At 49.5% G+C, this 22,177-nt stretch overlaps 1 protein-coding gene across 4 annotated transcripts in view; it reads right to left on the bottom strand.

Moving 5' to 3' along the window:
• The window catches only part of CDH23 (cadherin related 23), a 169,406-nt gene that overhangs the window by 72,665 nt on the left and 74,564 nt on the right, over positions 1-22,177 (bottom strand). For all 4 annotated transcript variants that reach the window (XM_079312977.1, XM_079312978.1, XM_079312979.1 and 1 more), the window contains exons 10-13: positions 13,433-13,545; positions 11,453-11,641; positions 4,167-4,316; positions 3,291-3,449 (exon numbers count right to left, since the gene is read on the bottom strand). In XM_079312977.1, the coding sequence (XP_079169103.1) occupies positions 3,291-3,449; positions 4,167-4,316; positions 11,453-11,641; positions 13,433-13,545 (611 nt within the window). The remainder of the gene's footprint in view (positions 1-3,290; positions 3,450-4,166; positions 4,317-11,452; positions 11,642-13,432; positions 13,546-22,177) is intronic.

Raw genomic sequence — 22,177 nt, 5'->3', positions numbered from 1 at the left:
CCACCCCTATTTATGTGTTTTTTGAACACTTCCAAGGGTGGTGACCCCACCACTTGCCTGGGCAGCTTTTCAATGAAGAAGCTTTTCCTAATATCCAGTGTAAACCTCCCCTGGCATGACTTAGGGCTGTTTCCTCTTGTTGGGAGGAGACCCTGACCCACCTGGCTGTTCCCTCCTGTCAGGGAGCTGTGCAGAGCCAGAAGGCTCCCCCTGAGCCTCCTTTCCTCCAACCTGAGCCCTTTTCCCAGCTCCCTCAGCTTGCCCTCATGCTCCAAGAGCATGGAGGCAGGAGAGGAGGTTGCCCTTGGGCACATTTTGGGCTCCCTGTACAGGGCAGGAGCTGTTCCCATGGAGCCTGGACTCTCCAGATGTTCTTGTGCAAGCAAATGACCACTTGAGCCTAAATAATAAATGCCTTACAGGGACAGAATTAAACAGATGGGTGGATGGACAGGGAGATGGAGGGAATGCTAAGCAGAGAGCAAACAAAATCTTAGAGGGTGGGCAAGGTTGGGTTGTGCCAGGGAAGAGGCTGAAGTTTGACCAGCAATCCATGGATCCAAGCCCACCCATCCCTGGGCAGAGGGAAAGAGGCAGGAAGCAGAGAGCAGAAAGCAGCTCTGGCTGCCTGCACTTTGGGTTGTTTTACAGTTGATTTACACGTGTAACAGGCAATGTTTCCCTGCTGTCACTGATATTAGCAGCTGAAAGGCTGCAGAAACAAATGGCCATTTGTCACCACAAATGAAGTCTGCTTGCTCCTTCCTCCTGCCTTTCCCTTTCAGCTGAGGGCAGCCTGGAGAGGGTGGCACTGAGGAGAGCCTTTCCCCTAGCCCACACACATCAGCCACAGCCAAGGTGGGAGAGCCAGGATGCACTCACTGGAAGATGGGCAAACAGCTCTGGGGGCTTTTGAGCTGCCGGGATCAGCCACCTCCCCTTGCCTCAGCTCCCGTGGTTTTGGCTGCTTGTGTCCCTGCCAGGAAGGTGCTGCAGGCACTGACTGCTCTGTCCTCTGCCCTGCCAGCTGTGTCTGACCAGCAGCAGCAGCTGGCACAAAGCCTCCTGCCCCCCTTCAGCAACCACTCACCCAGCACACACACTCCCCAGTTCATCAATCTCCTTGACCCCACAAGCCACCTGATTTATCCTTAACACCCCACAAATCTCCAAACCTGCACTTATTTGCACAAAGGAGCGCAAAAAGAGGGGAGCCAAAAAAAGTCCTCTTTTGTGGGGATGTCACCCAGCAGCCACCAAAGAAGTGGGCATGCCACGTGGCTTTCTCCAAAACCCCATCCCCACGTGTGAACACCCAGGAACATTCTCCAGCAAGTGGAAAAGAAGGAAGAAAAGGAGAGGAGGAATTTATCAGCAAGGAGAGCACATGGGACAGGTGGAGAGGCATGGCACAGACAGGCAGCCACCAAAGGGCTGCAGCTCAAAGGCAAGAGGCTACAGCAGGAGGAGCTGGCACTTTATGAGGGCTGTAAAAAGTTTGGGATCAGCTGGGAGGGCAATTTGGATTTCAGTGCTAATTGCATCCATTCTGATTTATCATAGAAGATTCAACTCCTGGCATTTTGTGCTCGCTCTGAAATGCTGGCATAGCTGGAAGTTGGGGGAAGAGGAGACGCAGTAACAATCTCATTGTTTAGTGTCTGACGGCCTGACTAGCTAAACATCTGCTTGAAATATTAATAACTGTCAGATGGGAACAGCCTGGGGGCTCTACACAGTTTCACACCATCTGTTTGTAAAGTAAACACACTTACACACAGGCACATACACCCAACTCTTTTGTCCAGGGTTTTATCCTCTGAGTGGGCATTCCTGCATGGATGGGAGACCAGGGGCTGTGCCTTGGGAGAGCAGGGGGCAGGAGGGCAGCTGGAGCAAATTCATTGAAGAGAAAAAAAAACCATTCACAACTCACAGTAGTGGCAATAACACACCCAAGGTGTAGCAGGGGGTTTGGTGCTCCCTGCTGTGAAATTCCCCATCCCAGAGGAGCTTTGATTCCCTTTCCAATGGCATTTCAGCACAGGGTTTTGTTGTGGTTCTTGCTGTGCCCCATGCTGGCATTGACACTGCTCTCATGCACCAGGAAATGTGTTTTCTCCATGAGGATTCCAACTAACCCACAGAGGAGGGAATGGAGATGCCCTCTGCTATCACCACCACCTCTGCCTGCCTCTGCTCTGCTGCCAGCCATGCTAAACAGAGCCAGTCCATTCCTTTTCCATCCTTCCCCCTTTTAACAGTGAAGGTTTGATTGAGGAAGATGATGTTTCCAAGGAGGGCAGTGGCAAAAGCCACACCAGGGGCACTGTGACCGCTGGGATCTGCAGATGAAATGCAGGGCAGGACTCTCTTTTAATTCCTAGTGTGGCAGGAAACACTCACACACCTTCCAGAGAACAGGAAAGGTCATGAATCTGCTCCAAAGCCCATGAGAAGCCTGCATCCCACCAGAGCATCTCCTAATGCTCTCTTCCCAGGCTTGCCCTGGGTGAGGGACTGTCTTGGGTTGCAATACAGGATGTGGCCAGCAATGTGTATTCTGTCACCATCTGTTGAAGTGGGTGGAGCAGTGACCCTGATCTCCTGGCACATATCCTCTGCTAATGGGCCATCTTTAAACCAGCTGGGGCAATCATCTTTATCTTTCCACAGCCCATCCTCCCTCCAGGAGATATCATCTGCTGCTGGGACATTGATTCCCACTGCATGACTGATAAAATTACATCATCCCACTGGGAGATGCTCCAGCCAGGGGAGCAGCCAAGCCTTTCCTACCCAGATAAAAACTGAGATTTTGGACAGCAAGGTTCCTTCTTTCCACTGGATTCCAGAGGAGAACCAGACCTTTTCACATTATCCCTGGACCTTCAGAGGAAAACTGCACCTTCTCCAGGAGCACTGCTCCAGCTGAACCACATCTGCCACTGCAGGAGGATGCAGCCACTATTGAATGGGACTGCTGCCAACACCCTGACTGACTGACAGGGTGTCAGCTTGGATTCTGACTCTGTCAGGGTTGGGATTGTTCTTTGTAATACTGCATTTCTATTTTAATTTTCCTAGTACTGTTATTCCTAATTCCCCTATCTTTACCTGAGAACCCCTTAATTTCAAAATTGTAATAATAATTTGAAGGGAGAGGGTTTATATTCTCCATTTCAAAGAGAAGCTTCTGCCTTTATTGGTAGACACCTGTCCTTCCAACCAGGACAGGGACACAGAGCCAGCACAAGGACTCCAGAGGGAGCTGGGGTGCTCCTACTCACGTGGACCTGGAGCACAGTGGTGCCCACGGTGGTGTTCTCCAGCAGGCTGACGTTGTAGAGCGCCTTGCTGAACACGGGCCGGTTGTCGTTCTCGTTGATCAGGTTGATCTTCACCCGCGCGAAGCCGACGTGGTCCGGGACACTCTCGTTGGCAAAGAGCTGGGAAAAATCCACGAGGCAAGTTTGGAGATGATGGGAAGCTTGGGAGAGTTACCTCTGCTTATTTAGTGGGGCAAACCAGGCTCTCCACACCAGCTGAGCCAGCTGAAGGCAAACTGCCAACAGAGCTGGAGCAGGAGGACTGGGAGGGTTTTGGCACCTGATAGGTGCTCTTAAAACAAAGTTTTATGCTCTATAAAGCTTTTATGGCCCTGCACAGCTTAAGCTCTTGCAGCTGAGCCTTTGGATGTTGGAAAGAGAAAGTGCAGAGCCAATCTCTTCCCCACCTCCTTCTTTATTATAATTTCTGGGTTTTTTGGCTGCTTTGTGGTGCTCCACTGTTTCATGGTGGGGATTATGATAGAATTCGGATTGGGAGGAAGCTTTAAAGTTTTCTTAGTCCAACCTCTGCCATGGACAGGAATATCTTCCACTAGACTGGGTTGCTCACTTGACCCTGAGTTTCCAGCAATAGGACATCCATCTTTCGGGATATCCTGTTCCAATGTTCACCACCCCTATGGAAAAAATCTTCCTTACACCTAATTTAAATCAACCACCAAAAGCCATCTCCCCTTGTCCTACTGCAGCAGGCCCTGCTGACAAGCTTGTTCCACCTCTCTCTTCAAGTACTGGCCAAGAAGGATGTTTAATGATCACTCTGAGGTCATGCTAAAAGCTGTGGCTGTCCCACAGAGCCCAGGGGTGCATCCTTACTGAAAATTCGTAGCGAGGAATGGTCTCGAAATCCAGCGGCACTGCCACGCGAACACGGATATCTGCCTTCCCCTGGATGGACGTCGGCGAGATGATGAAGTGGTTGGAGTTGTTGCCCACCAGGTAAACCTCAAAAACACTGTTGGGACCCTGGGAAGGGAAAGAACAAGGTGTTTAATTTACAAAATCTGTGTGCAAGTGAGTGGAGTGGGAATGCATCCCTGGGATGATCCCGCGCGGCTCACGGAGGGAAAATCCCTTTGCTGGTTGAAGGTTCACACACCACACAGGTCATGCCCTGGGATTTCCCTGCCTCAATGTGGGTGCAGAAGGCTTCTCCCAGCAAGGCAGCTCAAATTGGGGACTGGAAAATCTTCTCCTCTCCCAAAACTCGGCCAGCCAAGCAGCAGGACCGCCAATATCTGGATGGTTTCAGAGCCTTGCCCTGAGCACGGCCCAGCAGAGCACGCGAAAAGCAAGCTCAGAAGCTGCCAGAGATGAATTTCCAATTTTCCCCGAATGACCTCCCTCCTATCAGAAAAAGTGGCCAATTAAATGCACGAAGGGGCACTAATAGTGAAAGCTGCCTAAGTGTGACTGCCGAGAGCGGGTGGCATGAGCAGGATCTGTGCCTTGCCCTTCTCCTTGCAATCCATGGAGCTGAGGGCATCTCCCAGTGGAGCCCCAGAGCAGGAACAAGCCCTGAGGACACCCACAGAACCACACAAGGGCAACCCAGTGCCTCAGGAGCCCAGCAGTGCTCTGCTGGTGGGCAGTGGGAGCATCTCAGGGCTGAAATCTAGTATTGAGTCCACAAACTGTTCCAGTGCCCAGAAAGGAAGGGAGAGATTCTCCCAACACCTCAGACCTGGAAGGGAGGGAGCAGAGAATCCATAGAATAGCAGAAAGAAGCATTACTTCCCATGTTACTTTGTCCCCTATCCTCAGGATGTGGATTTACAGCAAATGACCGTTTCCCACCAGTGACAAAAAGCTACTTCCTTGAGGAAATTCCTGATTTCAGGATCTCTCCCAGGACCTGCACCCTCCCTGCAGTACACAAGGGAACCTCTTGTGGCAGTGAGGTGTGAGGGGTTTTCTTGGAAGCCAGAGAAGGGTGAGTTTGTTAGGGGTGTGAGATAAAAGTTGAGACATCAAAAGAAATCCAAGTATTTGCAGGAAGAGAGCCAGGTGGATTAATTCCTTTCTAGCTGGGGAAAGAGATCAGTTCCAGATACCCAGTACCCCTAATTAGCAGCCCCTCCAGTGCCTCAGTCTCCCCACGTGAGGTCTGGAGAAGGGGATACAGCTGCCTCTGGGGAGGGCTGCTGTGAGTTACCATTTATATATTTATTCAGCTATTTATTTTTTTTTTTTGCCTCGGCCCCCATGCTGCTTTCCTTGCTCCTGGTTCCCGGAGCTTGCGAGCCCCCTGTGGTTGCCTGAAAGCAAATCTGAATATTCAAATTGTTATCAGCTGCCCAGCAGAAGGGCCTGGCTAAGCCAGGCTCACAGCAAGGACCCCCCACTCCAGAGGAAGCCACAGGGAGCTGCTTACATTTTCCTCACCCTTTCCTACCTGCTCCTGCCACCCAGAGCAGACAACGGATTTGAAACGTGGTTGGGAAGAGGAAAATCAAGATTTGCATCCCTGGGCTCTCAAAGGTCCGGGTGTGCAGTGATCACAGCCAAGCACCATCATCTCTTTGCAGTGCCCAGGATGAGGATGAGGATGTTTTCAGTGACCTCTTCTACGTGCTCATTCCCCTCTCCATCCCCTGACCTCCCATCTACTGCACGGCTCAATATTTTCCCCACCACTGCAAACAAACTGAGTCCTCTGCTTTCCTTCAGAGCCACAAATTAAGGAGCAGCCTGCCAAAGCTCAGCAACCCTCCAACAATAAACCTGTCTCCTTCTGAAACGAATTGACCCATAAAAAACAGGTTTTGGAGGAAAGTTTGCTATCGCCCGACGCTGGGATGCAGCCACAGATTTTCCAACTCCTCTCATCCCATGCCAGCACTCTGGGCTTGGGATGTGGCTCAAGTCACAGCAAAGATTTAGCATTGCTTACCAAGGGCTACACAAGAAAACAAAGGCAAAAAAATGAAATAATCCAAATCCCTAGACAAGCAGACAACCCTTCCACAACCACACCATTCCCTGAGATGGGCAGGTTGATTTCTTGCAATCATTTTCAGTACAAAGTGAACTAGACTTGGGAAAAGCAGCCTGGGAATCCTCTGGTTTTGTCCTTTTCATGCTGCCTCAGTACAGATCTGCCTTTGGGTCCCCCAGTGCAGTTTGCTTTTCCAAAATGGAGAGCCTTGCCTTACTGAAGCACAAAATCCAGCTTTCCTCCTAGTCACTTTCTAGGCACTTTCTGGGCTATTACCTACAGCAAGCCACGAAGAATTTAATTCCTTATTCTGGGAATTCTACAAGGAAAGGAAAGACCTGAGTTTAGGAGGGGAGGTGAAGGAAAGGGAAAGAAGAATTTGGGGTTTTGGTTTTTTTTTTAAAGCAATGTGGGGCTTGGGTAACTTAGGCCTGGCTCTAGTGAGTCTTACACAAATGGTCCTTAATCCCTCCTCTGAAAACACAAGGCATGAAGGGTGTTATTCCCTGCATCTATTTAATAGGATTTAACTCAGAACATCCTCTCTGGGTGTTGCCTGCTTCTCTCCCAGTGCCCAGCCAGCTTGGGATCCCAGCACCCCTCTCCCACCTGTGCCAAAAACCCTTTCAATAACCTTCCAAAGGCTCCCTGGGCACTGTGATGCTCCCTGCATCCCTAAGGAACTCACTGAGCTGACAGGCAGTGCAGGATGTCAGCAGAAAAATCCTCCCCAACCCTTCTGATCCTCCTCCCCACGCCAGCAGCCCTATTCTCCCATCTTTTTGTCCACCCCAGGTGTCAGTCCCTGCCTGCTCCCTCCCTCCTGGAGGAGTTTTCCCCTTCCCTGCTCTCCCCAGGTTATCTGCTGAATTCCACACACGCCTGCACAGACGGGATCAATCCGAGGCTGCCTCGCCTTCAGCTTATCTCTGCTCCAAATGATTGATTTTCCCTCTTTAAGGGTAATTTGCTGGTGAATTCCATGTATTGCAAAAACCCCTGTGAAATCTAATTCAGCCCGACTGGCAGCTGGCACTTTTGGGAGAGAACGCTCGTGTGCCGTCAATTCCCCTTTACAGTTTCTTGCCATGTAGATCATATTTATAGTGCTTGTGCCTGTCATATGCATATATATATGCTCTGGATGAATCATATATTGCCACCTGCACACGCATGGGCACACAGGAAATCCTGGTGGGGGTCTCTGGTGGAACAAAGAGTGTATCCCCACGGCCCAGGTTTCCTTATTTTAAATTCCCCATTTGCCTCCTTCAATATGCTTATTTTAGAGAATTGTTTCCAAATGATTTTAAAATGTCAGGCCGTGATAGTGGTGCTTCAGACAGCTTCTGCCCTTTTCTTCCTCTTTACTCAACCACATCGAGGAAAATCAAGTGGAAGCCACGATGGGAGTGCTGGCTCCCCTGGCATGCCCTGCTGCTTCCCTTAACAGGCATCCACGGATCTTGGAGCCACAGGAAATGGGGGATGCCCCAAAGGATGCCCTGCTCCTTTTCCTTTCCTTCTCCCTGTGATCCTGCATTGAGCCACCAGGTACAGAACACAAGCATATCCAAAAAAACATCCATGTGCCCCCCAGATCAGCACATGAGCCCTCTGAATTAACACCATCCTGTTCCACAGCTCAGGGCTCTTGTTCCCAACCTGGAAACAAACCCTGCTGTAAAAGCAGATAAGTCAATGCTTTCATCTTCTGCCTCACACACAGGATTTATTCCCCCCTGCTGAATCACCACAATGTGAATGAGAGGAGAACCCAAGCACAGCCTGGAGGTGTCCAGTTGAGTATAGGCTCAGTCTAAACACTGAAACATCAATGAATTTTTCATAAACAGCTCTTGAATGGCTTGGGAAAGCTGTTCAAGGGTCTGCTCTCTGTCTGGCAGGCAGAGAAACTCAGCTGCACAGCAATGAATTCTTTTTCCTTGGCTCACAGAACCCCAGAATGGTTTGGGTTGGAAGAGATGGTAAAGCTCAGCTCATTTCACCCCCAAGCCCTGAGCAGTGACACCTTCCACGTGACAGGCTGCTCAGCAAGGCCAGGTCTAAAACCCTGTGCAAAGACTTCTCTTTCAGTAAGCCCTGGAGAATGCAGAAAGGAAAAGCAGCACACCTGGCTGAACACCTCTTGGCTGCACCCCAAATCCATGTGTAGGGCTCAACAGAGTTGCCTCCTTCTTGAAGAGATCCCCATCCCAGCCTGCAGGAACATGGCCACATTTTGGGGGGTGAAAGCTGAGAGTTTGCAGGGGCTGGACCCCAAGGAAGGGCTTCTCCTTGGAGACATTCACTTGGGAGCCTTGTCTGAGAGGTTAATGCCAGCTGAGCTGCAGAATGGCACTCAGAGCACAGAGGGAAACCCAAGCACAGCCTTTCAGGAGTGGTCATGTGCTCCTGGGAAAAGCAGTTTGAAGTGCTTTGCTGAATCGTTTAATCTGACTCCTTCCAAAAGCCCTCATTTCAGTTTGTGCAAAACAGAAGAAAAAGAGGCTGAAAACCCCACGGTTAAAAAAAGGGTTTTGTGTGGGCCTGGCTTTGAAAAGCCTTGCTTAACAGCCTTGGCAGCCCACATGGTGGGTGTTAAAGGCCAGACTCATGTGACAGCCCAGCTCAACAAAGGCACAATGACAGGGAGGCTCCCCAAAACCACCTAGACCCACAGACCCCTACAAGGGGTGAAGTCCAGGCATCCCTGCAGCAGGACTTCAACAAGCTGGAGGGCTAAAGGAGCAGTGCCTGGATTTTCCAGGGTCAGAAAATCAGCCAATAAACCAGAGTGACTCTCCCAGGACTTTGTGACATAAGCTGGGAGACAGGAAACTAACTCGAGCAAAGTGATCTTCCCAAAGACTCTGGTTTTGATTTCCCGTGTCTCAACCCATCTGCTCTCATTTATTTCTCTCCCTGCTTTCCCTGGAGATGTGCATGATTCTCTTCTTGTTTGCCTCTGCCCCTTACACAAATGAGTCCTGTCATCTCCAGCATGAAGCCAGGGCTGCCAGAACAGCTTCTGTCAGCCACGTCCTCAGTCACATCCCTGCCTGCAGACCTCAGTCCTTGCCAGCACCCCCTGCACCCAGGGAGAGACGAGAGAGCCCACTGCCACCTCAGCTACCCCAAATGCAGATGGTTTGGAAAACCCTTACAGCTCTCACGGGGTGCTTGAGCATCCCAAATCCAACCTTTCTGTAGCTTTTTTTCACTGGAAGTTGATGTGTCCCCAGAGCTCTGGGAAGCAATGCTGGCTGCAGGTGCAGCCCTACTTCTATCCCACATTTTTTCACAAGCTTGGCATCTTCTCCCTTTTCTTTTTCTTCCCCCAAAGTGCTACCTTGACAGTTAACCCAGTTGCAAGCATCCGTGAGAGGAAATAAGGAAGATCCATCACAGGATAAGGCAGGAAAAAAAAAAAACCAACCAATTGCTTGTGACTTTCCTCCCTCCAGACATTCCAAGAATCAGCTCTCCTCTGCATCTTATCAGTGAAAATAATGCCATGGTCAAAGCAATCTGTGCTAATATGGTGGTCTCTGAAGATGTGTACAGTAAAACTACTTCAGACTCCCTTAGCACGAGAGATCCTCTCTCAGCAGTTTTAAAAATCTCAGCCAATTCTTTTGGGGAAATCTCAGGAAGTTAAAGAAATACATCAAAAGAACAGAGTCTATTTTTTGCTGGTGCGATGGGGAAGGCAAGCCTATTTTTTATTCTCCCATTTTAAAATTAGCAAGGCTGAAAAGTGAATTCTTGAATGGGAGTCACTCCAGCAAAATGAGCTTTTAAGCAGAAATAATGACAGATCCTTCATCCTGGTGGCACAAACAGAAGTGTTACAATGCCCTTCAAGAATGGATCTGCTGACATCTCTCAGCAAGCACGACAGCAGCTCTATTCAGAAACTATCCTAAGCATCTGTCATATCCATATCTTCTTTATTAGCAATTGACATTTTCAAGAAAAAAAACAGTCTCTTTATCTGGTTAATAGCTCATCTGCACCTCTTCAGGCTGAACTCATAACTCCTGGATGGTGACACCATGTCACCAGCAGGTTATTAGTTCTGTGTCATAATCACTTCAGATGGAAAAAAAATGGGATTTCTGGGTGGCTTGACGAGATGGGGGTGAGCTCCACCCAGGGCTGGAGAGCAGCAAATCCATCTTCTCAGCCAGAAAAGGCAATTAAAAAGATGCACATTTTAACTGACCCACCAGGATTTTGGGGGTGGGGATGTTTTGTTTCCCAACACCTGAGGCAGGTAAAACCATCCCGATGATGTTTTGCCAGGATGCTGGATGGAGCTCTGAGCCACCTGCTCTAGTGCAAGCTGTCCCTGAGATCTTTCAGGTCCCTTCCAACCCAGCCCAGTTCTGTGTTGCCATTCATTCTGAGCAACCCTCTCCCCTCATCTCCTGCTCAGGAGCCTGCAGGCAGAGCCTTTCCCAGCGATTTTGGACAGCTCACCATGAGGTGTCAGCACTAGTTTGGAGCAGACAGCCGGCAGTCTGGCGGGGCTGGAGGGGGGACCAGCACACAGGGGCAGCCAGACGTGAACTGCACGAGTCAAATAATCAGAGTAATTGAAGGCTGGGAGCCCAAGGCTGGGAAAAAAACAGGCTGCAATCCCAAACACATGACAAATAGGAGCTCCACTGGCACGTGGGAAGAACAAGGCTCCCCTGCTCCTGTTTGCAGTGATGAACTGGTGTCCCAGCCCTCCCCACCTCGAGGGGCATCTCCTGCCATCTCCTGCCTCCTCCCTGCAGCAGCAGCACCCATCCCTCCTGGCACAGAGCTTGGGGCTCCTGCCTTCCCTGTCCCTGGCAAGTCTCCCCTGGGAGTCCGGAAGGAAAAATCCTCCTTTGCTAACCCAGACTGGCAGGGATCAGCCTCCCAGACCTATTTTCTTATTTCCTAAAATCCTATTTTCTGGCTCTCAGGGGCTGTGCAATCCTGACTGCATCAGTGCCTGCACACTGGGGAGGGAAACTGCAACTTGGGGCATGCAGCAAGCAGAGCAAAGAAAAGCTGAAAAAGTGGATTTTGGGACAGAACCGTGCACTTCACCACAGGTACCTCAGTGATTCCTCCCCTGCCCGCCCCAAAACCAAGCCAGCCCGTGAAGGAGGGAGAGATACCTCACCTCATCCTTGTCCTGCACCTGGATGAAGAGGGGGAGGGCAAAGCCCACCTGGGCCAGCTCTGTGATGGCCACGCTGTACTCGGAGCTGTTGAACTCGGGCGCATTGTCGTTGATGTCGATGACCAGGATGTTGAAGGTGGTGGTGACGCTGGCGTTGGACGGCGTGCGGTCATCGTTCAGCTCCGTCCCCTGCCAGGGCAGGCAGAAAAAAACCTTCTTTGTTCTCCAGAAATAATCAGTCTAAAGGAAGTGTGCATGGCGTGGTGAGAGGCTCCTGCAGCTTTCTATTCCTCCTCTGTCTCTGCCGTTGTCCCATTAACACATAGAGATGTTGGCCCAGCTCTCCCATCACTCATGCTTTGATCCCAAAACACTCTCAAAAACCTTCCCAGAGGCTTCCCTTAGGATGGCTGTGGCCAAGTTCTTTCCTTGCCTCTGTCATGCAACAGGCTGGAGTCAGATTTCCCTACCACAAGCGCTTAAACAAAATGAAAAGTCCCTTGTGAGATATAGGGGACAATACAAAATAAGGGAAGGCTCAACAGGCAAAGAACACTTTTCTCTCTCCTCTGCCATCCCTGATGAGGGGCTGGGAGCTGCCACTGAACCGCACATTATACTGAAAAACACAGGGATGGAAAACTAGGGCACCAGAGGAAAAGAAGACTTAGACTTAAAATAGGTTTGGCAGCACGTGCCTAAATACAGAGCTGAGTCATGAACCCACACCTCTGTCTCAAGAAGGACTTTAATTCTGCCTTCCCAAAAGGAGAGAGTGCAGATTTTAATGCCAGAGAAGCAAGACTCATGAAACAGCCTTTTCAAGCTGAGTCCCTCCTCTTGTCCTTTGGATAATCTTGCTTTGCTGTGGGCATGGAAAAGCAGCTATCACGACCCACACGGCTCATTGCTATTCACTGCTTCTGCACACAGCAGCAGAACAGGCTGATCCCAGCGAGGAGCAGCCCAGCTGTATTTTCAGTGTGTGCTCCAGGATGAGAGCAGCAGGGAACATTTTGGGTCCTGGGGATGCGGGATGCAGAGAGCTGGCACTTGCGGGAGGACAGGGAGTTTGTGGGGAGAGGACATGGAAATCTGTCAGATCAACTGAACATTGGTTGGAACTCCATTGTCATGCAAGGAGGCAAGTTTTCAGGCTCACAAACCTTTCCAAGATTAAACAGATATTTTTGTTCCTATTAAATCCAGACAATCCTTCCTCTCTTGATTTTTTGAAACTACAAAAGCCTGAGCGAAAAGATACCAAGGATGGGTGAGGATCTCTTCCTTACACACAACAAAACCCCACTGTATGAACTGTGTCTGGGACCTATGGGGGTGATTCTTGTTCCTCTGCCCCCCTCCAAGGAAGCATCACACTTGCCAAAACAAGGAGGTGATGTACTGGCTCCCTCCCTCCCAATCAATCAATGCCCCTTCCTCCACTGCTGATTTTTCCCCACCCTGGCCCAGCAGAATCCATACTTCTAAATGTGTTTCCAGCCAGCTGCCCAGCTTGGTATTGATTTTAATTACAGGGCTGTGAGCAGAGCCAGGGAGATGCTCTCAGGTGGGGCTGGTGGGGCTGGGAAGCCACGCTCCAGTGCCTTTTCTTGACAAGGCAACTTCCAGCATCACTCCCTCCCTGGGCTGGGTAGGCACAGATGATGCCCTGCTACACCACTGCCTGCTGACAAGACAAAATGTTGTGTTTATCCAGGGTTTTGGTGGGGAGAAAGAGGAAAAACAGGCAAAAGTGGGCACAATTCTGGTGCCTGAGTATGTATTATCTGCAGCCCTGAGGTATCTTCATGCTGACACAGGCAGGACAGCAAAAACACCCTCATATTGAGAGAATCATGTTTTGAGCCACCAGACCCAAAGGGGGCTGTGTTTAACATCTCACTTGGTCAGCACATCATGGCTCTGGATGCCAAGAGAAGAACACATGCCAGGGGTGTCCCCAGAAGCAGCTCCCACCTTCACTGTGAGGATGAATCCAGCACTGTATAAGGGATTTTCCCTGTCCAGGGGCCCATTCAGGGTTAAGGCTCCGCTGATGTAGTCCAGTGCAAAGATGCTGTTGGTGTTACCTGGGGAAAAAATAACAGGAATGTGAGCACAGGCAGCTGGCACAGCTGATCCCAAAAAGGGCTGGAGTCAACAGGGAGGGAAGCAAGAGGACACAAGCTGCAAGCAAATGGACTCTGGGAACCTGGCATTCCATCTAATGTGCATTAAAATGTCATGGCTGTAACACTCCTCTCCTCCTCTCACCTGCCGTGGCTTAGGGCTCCAAGTGGGGCTCTCCTTCCACAGCCAAAAGTTGCCAATGCTGGAGGCAGATGAAGAATTTCAGAGGGTTTCAGTTATTAAAATCTACAACAGCAAAGCTGAAAGCAGGACCAAATCCAGCTGCTCCCCTCTGAGTGACCACCTGCATTTGCAGGGTACTGTGTTCCTGGGGTGGGCATGGCCCCTCTCCTAAAATACAGGAGTTAAGGGACTCCCCAGCCTGAATCCCCCTCTGGAATTAGACACCCAGAGAGGATTAAGACAACATGTTCGGGTGTCACAGCCAGCAGGCACTCAAAGGACAATGTCCTGCTCGGGAATGTGCTTGTGGCAGCTCCAGGTGCTCTCCCTGTGAGCCAGACAAAAGCAAGCAGTTGGTGTGTGGAGCCTGGGACACCTGACACCAGCCTGCCACAAAAGCAGAGCAGGCTGCTGAATTAGTGATGACCAGGGAGGTTTTATCCAGGCATATGGTCACCCACACAGCATCTCAAGGCGTGCAGAAACCCCAGATGCAGACAGCAGCCAGGAAACCCTGCAGGTACATTCCAGTCATCCCAGTCGAAAGGAGGTAAAAAAATAAATCCTGTCTCCTCAATACGTCTCAGCACGGATGAAAACACACACAGCATTTGTCATTTTGCTGGGAGGGAGCTGCAAGACAGATCTGCTGCCACGGAAAGTTGTTTCCCATCACTCAGCACCCACCTTGCTCCCTTCCAACCTCTGTTGGATCACAGCTGCAGCTTTCTTGGATGGCCAAAGCCCCAAAGTCTCCTCCCACCCCAGGAGCCACCTCTCCTCTCCTCTCCTCTCCTCTCCTCTCCTCTCCTCTCCTCTCCTCTCCTCTCCTCTCCTCTCCTCTCCTCTCCTCTCCTCTCCTCTCCTCTCCTCTCCTCTCCTCTCCTCTCCTCTCCTCTCCTCTCCTCTCCTCTCCTCTCCTCTCCTCTCCTCTCCTCTCCTCTCCTCTCCTCTCCTCTCCTCTCCTCTCCTCTCCTCTCCTCTCCTCTCCTCTCCTCTCCTCTCCTCTCCTCTCCTCTCCTCTCCTCTCCTCTCCTCTCCTCTCCTCTCCTCTCCTCTCCTCTCCTCTCCTCTCCTCTCCTCTCCTCTCCTCTCCTCTCCTCTCCTCTCCTCTCCTCTCCTCTCCTCTCCTCTCCTCTCCTCTCCTCTCCTCTCCTCTCCTCTCCTCTCCTCTCCTCTCCTCTCCTCTCCTCTCCTCTCCTCTCCTCTCCTCTCCTCTCCTCTCCTCTCCTCTCCTCTCCTCTCCTCTCCTCTCTCCTCTCCTTCCTGTCCTTGCTCCTCTTTTCTCTCCATCTGAAATGCCCCACTGACCACTCACCAGCTTAATGAGCTGATGCCAGGCTGCTTAAAATATTAACAACAGCCTTGAGGGGTTTTATTTCCTCATCTTTTGCTGCTGTACACGAAGATCTCCGGCCTCCTCCCTCGGACAGTTCCCCTCTTTCCACCCTGAGTTCCCATTTTTGTAATTTATGGCTGATTCCTCAGGAAGCTTCTCCTGATCGCAGCTTTGAAGGACACCCCACGAGATGGATTGGATTGTGCTGAGAGGAATTTAAAAGCTCCAGGACACCAGGTTGCCATGGTAAAGTTTATGCCTTGGGGTCACCTCCCCCTAATATAAAGTGCAATAAAACACAGGAACAATGGAATTTAGTGGAATTAGGTCAACAGGGCAGAAATTTGACTGAACACAGCGCTGTGTCCTGTCTCCTAAAAATCATGATGCATTTCATATTTGACCACAGTCACTTTTTGAAGGATGGGAAACTAAATTGGGAACCCAAAGGCCTCCCAGGCTGCACATCAGAGGGTTTTCTCTAGCTCAGCCTCCCCAACACCATCAGATACTCATCCCATGCCCACTGGGCCTTCCTTTCCACTTGCAGAGAATTCCTGGCTTTACAAATTTGCTAATTTAGGGGAAGAGGTGTCTCCAATACCTCTCCAACCACCACTTTCTCACTGCTCTGACCAGTGACTCACACTGCTGAACAATGCCCATTTCCCAAGACATTTTCCTTGCCAAAATCTCTCTGATCATCTTCACTTTCCTGAGAACAAGGGGAAAAAATATGATGGGGGGAAATTATCCAATTTTTGTCCTTCCTCTCTCTGGAGAGACCAGAGGTACATGCAGGGATGTGGCAGAAATTTAAAGATGGGAAAGACTGAACAGCAAAATGGGGGGCAGAGAGAAAGAAAATGAGGCAGAAAACGTTTTGAATATCAGAAACACAGAGGAATTGGGGAAAATGAAAACAAGAAAAAAAAAGTGAGAACTTTGGGACAGCAGAATGAACCCACTTCTGGCAGACTTGTTGCTCCCACCTGACAAGGAAGGCAGGCAGGGCTGGGAGCACTGGGATGGATCACAGAAGCCCATTCAGAGTGTTTTCCAAGCTCATTGAGGAACGGGTGGTGGCATAGGCATCATTTTGGAGAAACACTGCTATAACGAGGGGTTTTATAGATGAGAGCCATCATGTTTAATTGCCCTGAGCCAAGCTCTCAGTTTTAAAAGGCTGTTAAAAGTACTGGCTCAAACCCAGAGAAAGCGGGAAAGAAAAGGAAAAAAAAAAGGGGGAAAAAACCCCAACATCAACATCCCCTCCTCCCTCTCCACCCCTTTATGCTCTGAGTGCTGCTCAAATCCCATGGAGGGAGAGATGCTGCTCTGTTGAAGAGCTGCCTGCCAGTCAGGCCAAGCTGTTTTCCCAGGGCAGGATGATTTTCCCACCCCTTTCCACGGGAAGAGCTGCTGGCGTTGGGAAGCCGCCGCCGGACTCGGAGCGGGTGACTTTCAGGAGATGTGAAAGGGGAGCCCATCACACACCTTGCTCTGGATAATTTATTAATCAAAATGTGCTCCGTCAGGGCTCCTCGGGCACGGAAATAGATGCTGCTGGATGTGGTTCATGGAGCCAGCAACAGACACAGTTATTAGCGTATAAATAGTCCATCAGCTGCCGTGAGCACCTCGCTGCTCTTCACCTTGAGTTTCTGCCCCCAGCATGCAGGCAGGGAAGCACTGCCAGGGCAGGGACCTTGCCCCCTGTGCTTAAATTCACAGGCAACAAGTCATTTCCTAAGGAAAAATTGTTATTACAGCCTGAGCCCTCTGGGAAATCGAGGTGATGTGTAAAAACAATGCTCCCTTCTCCTGCTCAGGGCTTTGCTTTGCTGCCCTTGTGGGATAACAGATCTGAGCCCAAAGCTGTGTGCCAGAGCTCCTTTTCACACACCTGCTCTGCAAACAGACCTTTCTAGTATCTTTCCCAAAGGATTTGTCCATTCTAGCACGACCAGCAGAACTCCTCATCTAGCAGAGCCACAACAGGAGCTCATGTCAAATGCTCGCTCAGTTTCCTCTTTTAGAATGGAATGTACAGTACAAGGAAATAAAAATAAGTATTTGTGCAATCCCCCACCCCAAATTTCCTGAGAGCTGTGGCTGAGTACCAGAGAGGAGAACAGAACATGCAGAGTTTCTGCTCTGAGTGTAATTCTGCACACAAAAGGATTCTGAGTTTAGGACCACAACCATCATCCCCCCACGTCATCTAAAATGGGATTTTTGTCATAAACCTCACATCTCCAGGCTCCACAGCTTTCTGAAATTTCTCCATTAAAACCATCTCAGTACCAGCTCTTTTCACTAGGCACAACATGGTCCATGTTCATCATTCTCCACTGGTTGTCAGCATTGAAACTCAGATTGGTTTGGGTTGGAAAGAACCTTAGAGATCTTCCCATTCCAAGCCCCCGCCATGAGCTGGGACACCTTCCACTAGACCAGGTTGCTCAGCCTTGAATACACATTAAAATCCCAAGAAGCTAAACAGGAAGTCCCAGAAATTAAACAGAAAGGGTGCTTTTGTTTCCTATTTACACATAAAAGGGAATGTATAGTTTTAATTTCCGAGGGCCATTCGCTGAGGGACCACCTGCCACGAAAATCATTATCCCAATCATATCTCTTTTCCAATGACTCCTGCATTGCCAGGGAGCCAAACCCAGATGCCAACAGCCTGGAGGAAGGTGGGGAGCCAAGGGAAGAGAGGCTGTGGCTGCAGCCACCATATTTGCTTTGTGCTGCCTCATCCCCCTGCATTGGTAGGGTGGGAAAAAAAAAGATTTTGATGGATAGCCCAGGGTGAGGCACTTTTCCACCCATCAGCGTGTCCTCCTACAGAAATGTTCTGCTATGATGGCTGCCTCTAAATCACACACGAAAGCCTTTCCCAGCAGGGGGAATTTATGAGGGCTCCGACACCCAGGTAGCTCCAATGTGGGAAAAAAAGCTGGAGCCAGGCAGGGAATAGCAAAATGAGCAGGTTCCCCCTTCCAAGGGCTCTCACCCAATGTCTGGTTTAAGGGTTTAGGGTTAGAGGTTTGCTCTGCTTTGCCTTTTTTATTAAGCCAGGTGAGGCAGCTGAGGGCTTGGAGACTGACCTCTTTGGCCACTTGACCTTTCCTCAAGGATTCGTGCTGCAATTTCCTAAGGAAGGCAGTGGATGGGAAACATGTTCTGAGAGCTACTGCACTGATTTTTTTACTCATATTTATATGCATTTTTATATATGACATTTTATTCCTTAGCAGGAAATCCAGAAGGTGGAGAACAATTATTTTCACTTTAGTAACTCACGTTTCTTTTGCATTGTGAAAATAATGATGTTTAATCCATGTTTCCCCTCTGGATGCACCAGCTTAAGGAAGAGGGGCTTTGCCAGAAACTGCATCAGTTTCATAAAACAATCCACCTAAGGGTTTGTGAATAGCCCTAAGGACCAAAACCTCACTCCTCTCTCTCCTGAAGGACTTTCCAAGCCCAGGAAGGACACACAGATTGCCCTTGTGCAATCTCCCACTGCCCATCCATCACTGCACCTGAAATGTGCCAGGCAGGCAGAGACTGACATGCAGGACCCTCTCCCCTGGCTTAACCCTTCAGTGCCTGCCCAAGCAGCACAGGTCACCTTCACATCCTCCTGCCAGAAGGCTCCAAGCCTCCTGACTATCCTGGAAATAAATGAAGCCCTAAGTTTACTGCTAAGCAAGCAACATGTGAGTGAATACATTTTCCTAAGAAGAGCTTGTTGGCCAAACTCTCCTCCTGCCTGTTAATTAAGTTGTTGTTTAACTCAGCCTAAAACTCCTTCCCTGGAAGAGCCAGAGGACTCCCCGTGCCCCAGGCAGTGTGCAGAGGCAGCAAATGTGAAAACACACTGCCGTCTGCAGGGCAAATCCTGCCCAAAACTCCAGGGCCCTCCCGATTTCTGCCGGGAAAAATCAATCTCTGTTAGCCCGGAGAGTTCCCCTAAATGAAAAGCCTTATCTAGAACAGGTCATGTTATACAACAAGTCACTTGCTTTGCCTGGGAAATGAAAGATGGTGAGGCAGAGTCCCCAGTACAGAGGCTATCTCCATAAATCTGCCAAAAAGAAGCTGTGGATTACTTTGCTGGATTAATTATCTGTCCTTCAAACAGAGTCCTGACCTCAGCGGCTGAGCATCTCCAACCTGTCACTGCAGCTGGGGAGGGAGGGGAGGGATTTCACAGGGCTCTGGCCACAGGAAAAGCAGCAGGAACACCCTTTGGAGCAATGGGAACCCTGGCACTGACCAGCCTGTTGGCACCAGGGGCTGGAACTGTGAGATCTCAATTAGGACTTCTTTTTTAATTGGGCAGTGAAAGCTCCTTGTAAAGTGTGAAGCGAAAAAAAAGTGCATTTTCCTGGGGTCAAAACACTCTGATGGGAAGGAAGGGACAGAAAAAAAACCAATGGCTTTCCCCTATTAGGCATGGAAATGATTCCCAATGCAGGCAGGACAAGTAGACAAAGCCATGGCACAGCTACACCAGCTCTCCTCCATCATCTCAGCCTTAACAGCTTTGTAAGCTGGCAGTGTAAAGTCAGATCTCGACTCCTATTTTATGTGGTTATGGTTAATCTTTTAGTTTTATTGTGTTCCTGTCATGGGAGGACCTTGTGCTGGAGATAGCTGTATAAATAAGAGCTGCTGCAGCACATCCCCAGACGTGGCTGCCCCAGGGATGGAGCCAAACACGACAGCGGCAATTCCAAATTAATTTTATTAATTAATTGTTTTAAACCCCACCTCCAAATCGCAGCAATGTTTTAGGCATTAGCACCAAAGGTGTGATGAACGGCCAGGTTGCTTCTCAGCTCTCTGCTGCTGTATAAGACAGCCAAAAAAAGGCAAAATCAGAACAGCCACGTGCTAACCCTGTGCCCAAAAAACTCTGAGAGCTGGGAAAAGGCATCACCCATCCCTGCAGGGGAATGGGAGCATTGCATTCCTGCTGCCTCCCCTCCTAGAAGGGAGCTGAAGAGCCAGGTTTAATTACTGCTTCCTCCAGCCACTTTCACTTTTGCTTACGGTCGGTTTCTAATTTAATTTGCTTCCCCATTCCCATATGTTAGGCTTTTTTTTTTTTTTTTTTTTTTTTTTTTCAAAATTGCCATAAAAATTTTCTAGCTCAGGCACAAAAATCTGCTTGTTGACCTTTACCATCATGATTGAGGATAATGAGAAATTAATTAGGCTTTACCTGCCTGCCAAAAAAGGAAATGGCTTGCCTTGAGTGAGCAGGATTTTGGAAGTGCATTAGATGCCAGTCCTGTGTCTGGACTCTCAGACATCAGAAAGTAAAATCAGCTCTGTCCACAGCCTGATCATTCCCAACCTCTTCTCTGTGATACTCTGGTGATGACAGGAGAAAGATTCCTGGCCAGTTAGGAAAACACTTTGAAATTCTCATGTTTGGGGAAAAAAAATAGTGCAAAGCAGCTTAATCACTCTTTTGATCTGTTTTGCTGGATCCTCTGGTAGGAGATCTGCCCCCACCAGGCAGGACTGCAGACAAGGGTTAAATTCTTGGCATGCACAAGCAGATGCAAGGCTGTGTGCAGTGATCTGCCCGCAGGTCTCTCCATGTTCCACCTGTATCCCAGAGCATCCTGGTTCTCCTTCCACCACCACACTGCCCCTCCAGGATCACCAAGCGGACAGATATTTTACCATCCTCACCATAATTCAGCAACCTCTCCAAAATCAGATTGATGTTTCAGTCCAGAAAAAGGTCCCATATCAGGCAGAAGGCAGTTTCTGCTGCACCTGGGCCAGCTGATTCTCCCACAATCTGGGAGAATCTCTTGAATAAATTGCAGAGGGAATTAGAGGAATAAATAATCCTCGCATCTTCAAAGGCTGGATACTTGCTGTCAGGATCAGAGGACTTGAAAGTCAGGGTGAAATCACCTTGACCCTTGAGGCTGATTAAGAGAGGGTTTGAAATGGCTGGGCTTTAAGGAAAAGAAACTGGGAAATTACTCCTGCACGTGGAGGCAGCACCTGGAACATGTGGCACAGCGGGGAGGGGGAGGCACTGCTGCTGTTTCTTGCTGGGAAGAAGCACCCCCCCAAAAAAAAATGATGCCAGGAAGAGGGTTACAACCCACACCCACCCAGCTGGTCCCTCACTCCTGGGTCACCTTGAGCAGTCTGTCTGTGCTCAGCAAAGCAGCCTTGGAAGCATCCAAGTCTGCTGGGGTGTCGCAGAGATTGCTGAGCTCAAGGAATCTTCAATGAAACTAACCCAACCACACAAAACTGGCCTTTCCATAAGGCAGCTGGGTTTTATCTGGAAACACCTTCCCAGCCTTCAGAGCCAGATTGCAAAGGCAGGCTCAATCCACGTGCCTGTCAGAAGGCAGAAAGCCTTTAATTAAGGCTTTCTTTAATTAAGCTTCATCCTCTAGCTCTGCACCCTCACTGGCACAGTCCTTGCATCACAACTTTTGGGAAACACCACAGAAAACACCAGGAGCTGTTCAGTCCCCTTCCCTCCCAGAACAGAAAATACTCTCCGTGGTGTTACCGAGCTGTTTGTGGCTCATCATTAGGAATGAAAGGTTTCAATGTGAAATATTGTCAAATTTGCTTGGAGCAACCTGCTCTAAGAAGGTGTGGAAGGTGTACCTGCCTGTATTAGGGGGGTTGGAACATTGACCTTAAATGTCCTTCCATCCTAAATCCTTCTATCTATTCTACTCAATGATTTCCCAGGAATGGCATGTACAAAGACTGATAGCAGAGCTATACCCTCCATCCATCATCCATCTATCATCTTTCCATCCATCCATCCCACCATCCATCCATCCCTCTATCATCCATCCATCTATCAATCTATCCATATATCCATCCATCCATAAATCCCTCTGTCTGACCATCCATCATACATCCATCTATCCCTCTATCCATCCATCCATAAATCCCTCTGTCCATCCATTCATCATCCATCCATCATATATCCATCCATACATCCATCCATCATCCTTCCATCCCTTCATCCATCATCCATCCATCCATCATCCATC

This window comes from Erithacus rubecula (genome assembly GCF_903797595.1).
Source record: "Erithacus rubecula genome assembly, chromosome: 9".
NCBI lineage: Eukaryota > Metazoa > Chordata > Aves > Passeriformes > Muscicapidae > Erithacus > Erithacus rubecula.
Note: the sequence above shows the minus strand (reverse complement) of the source record. Positions and strands in the feature narration are given on the sequence as shown.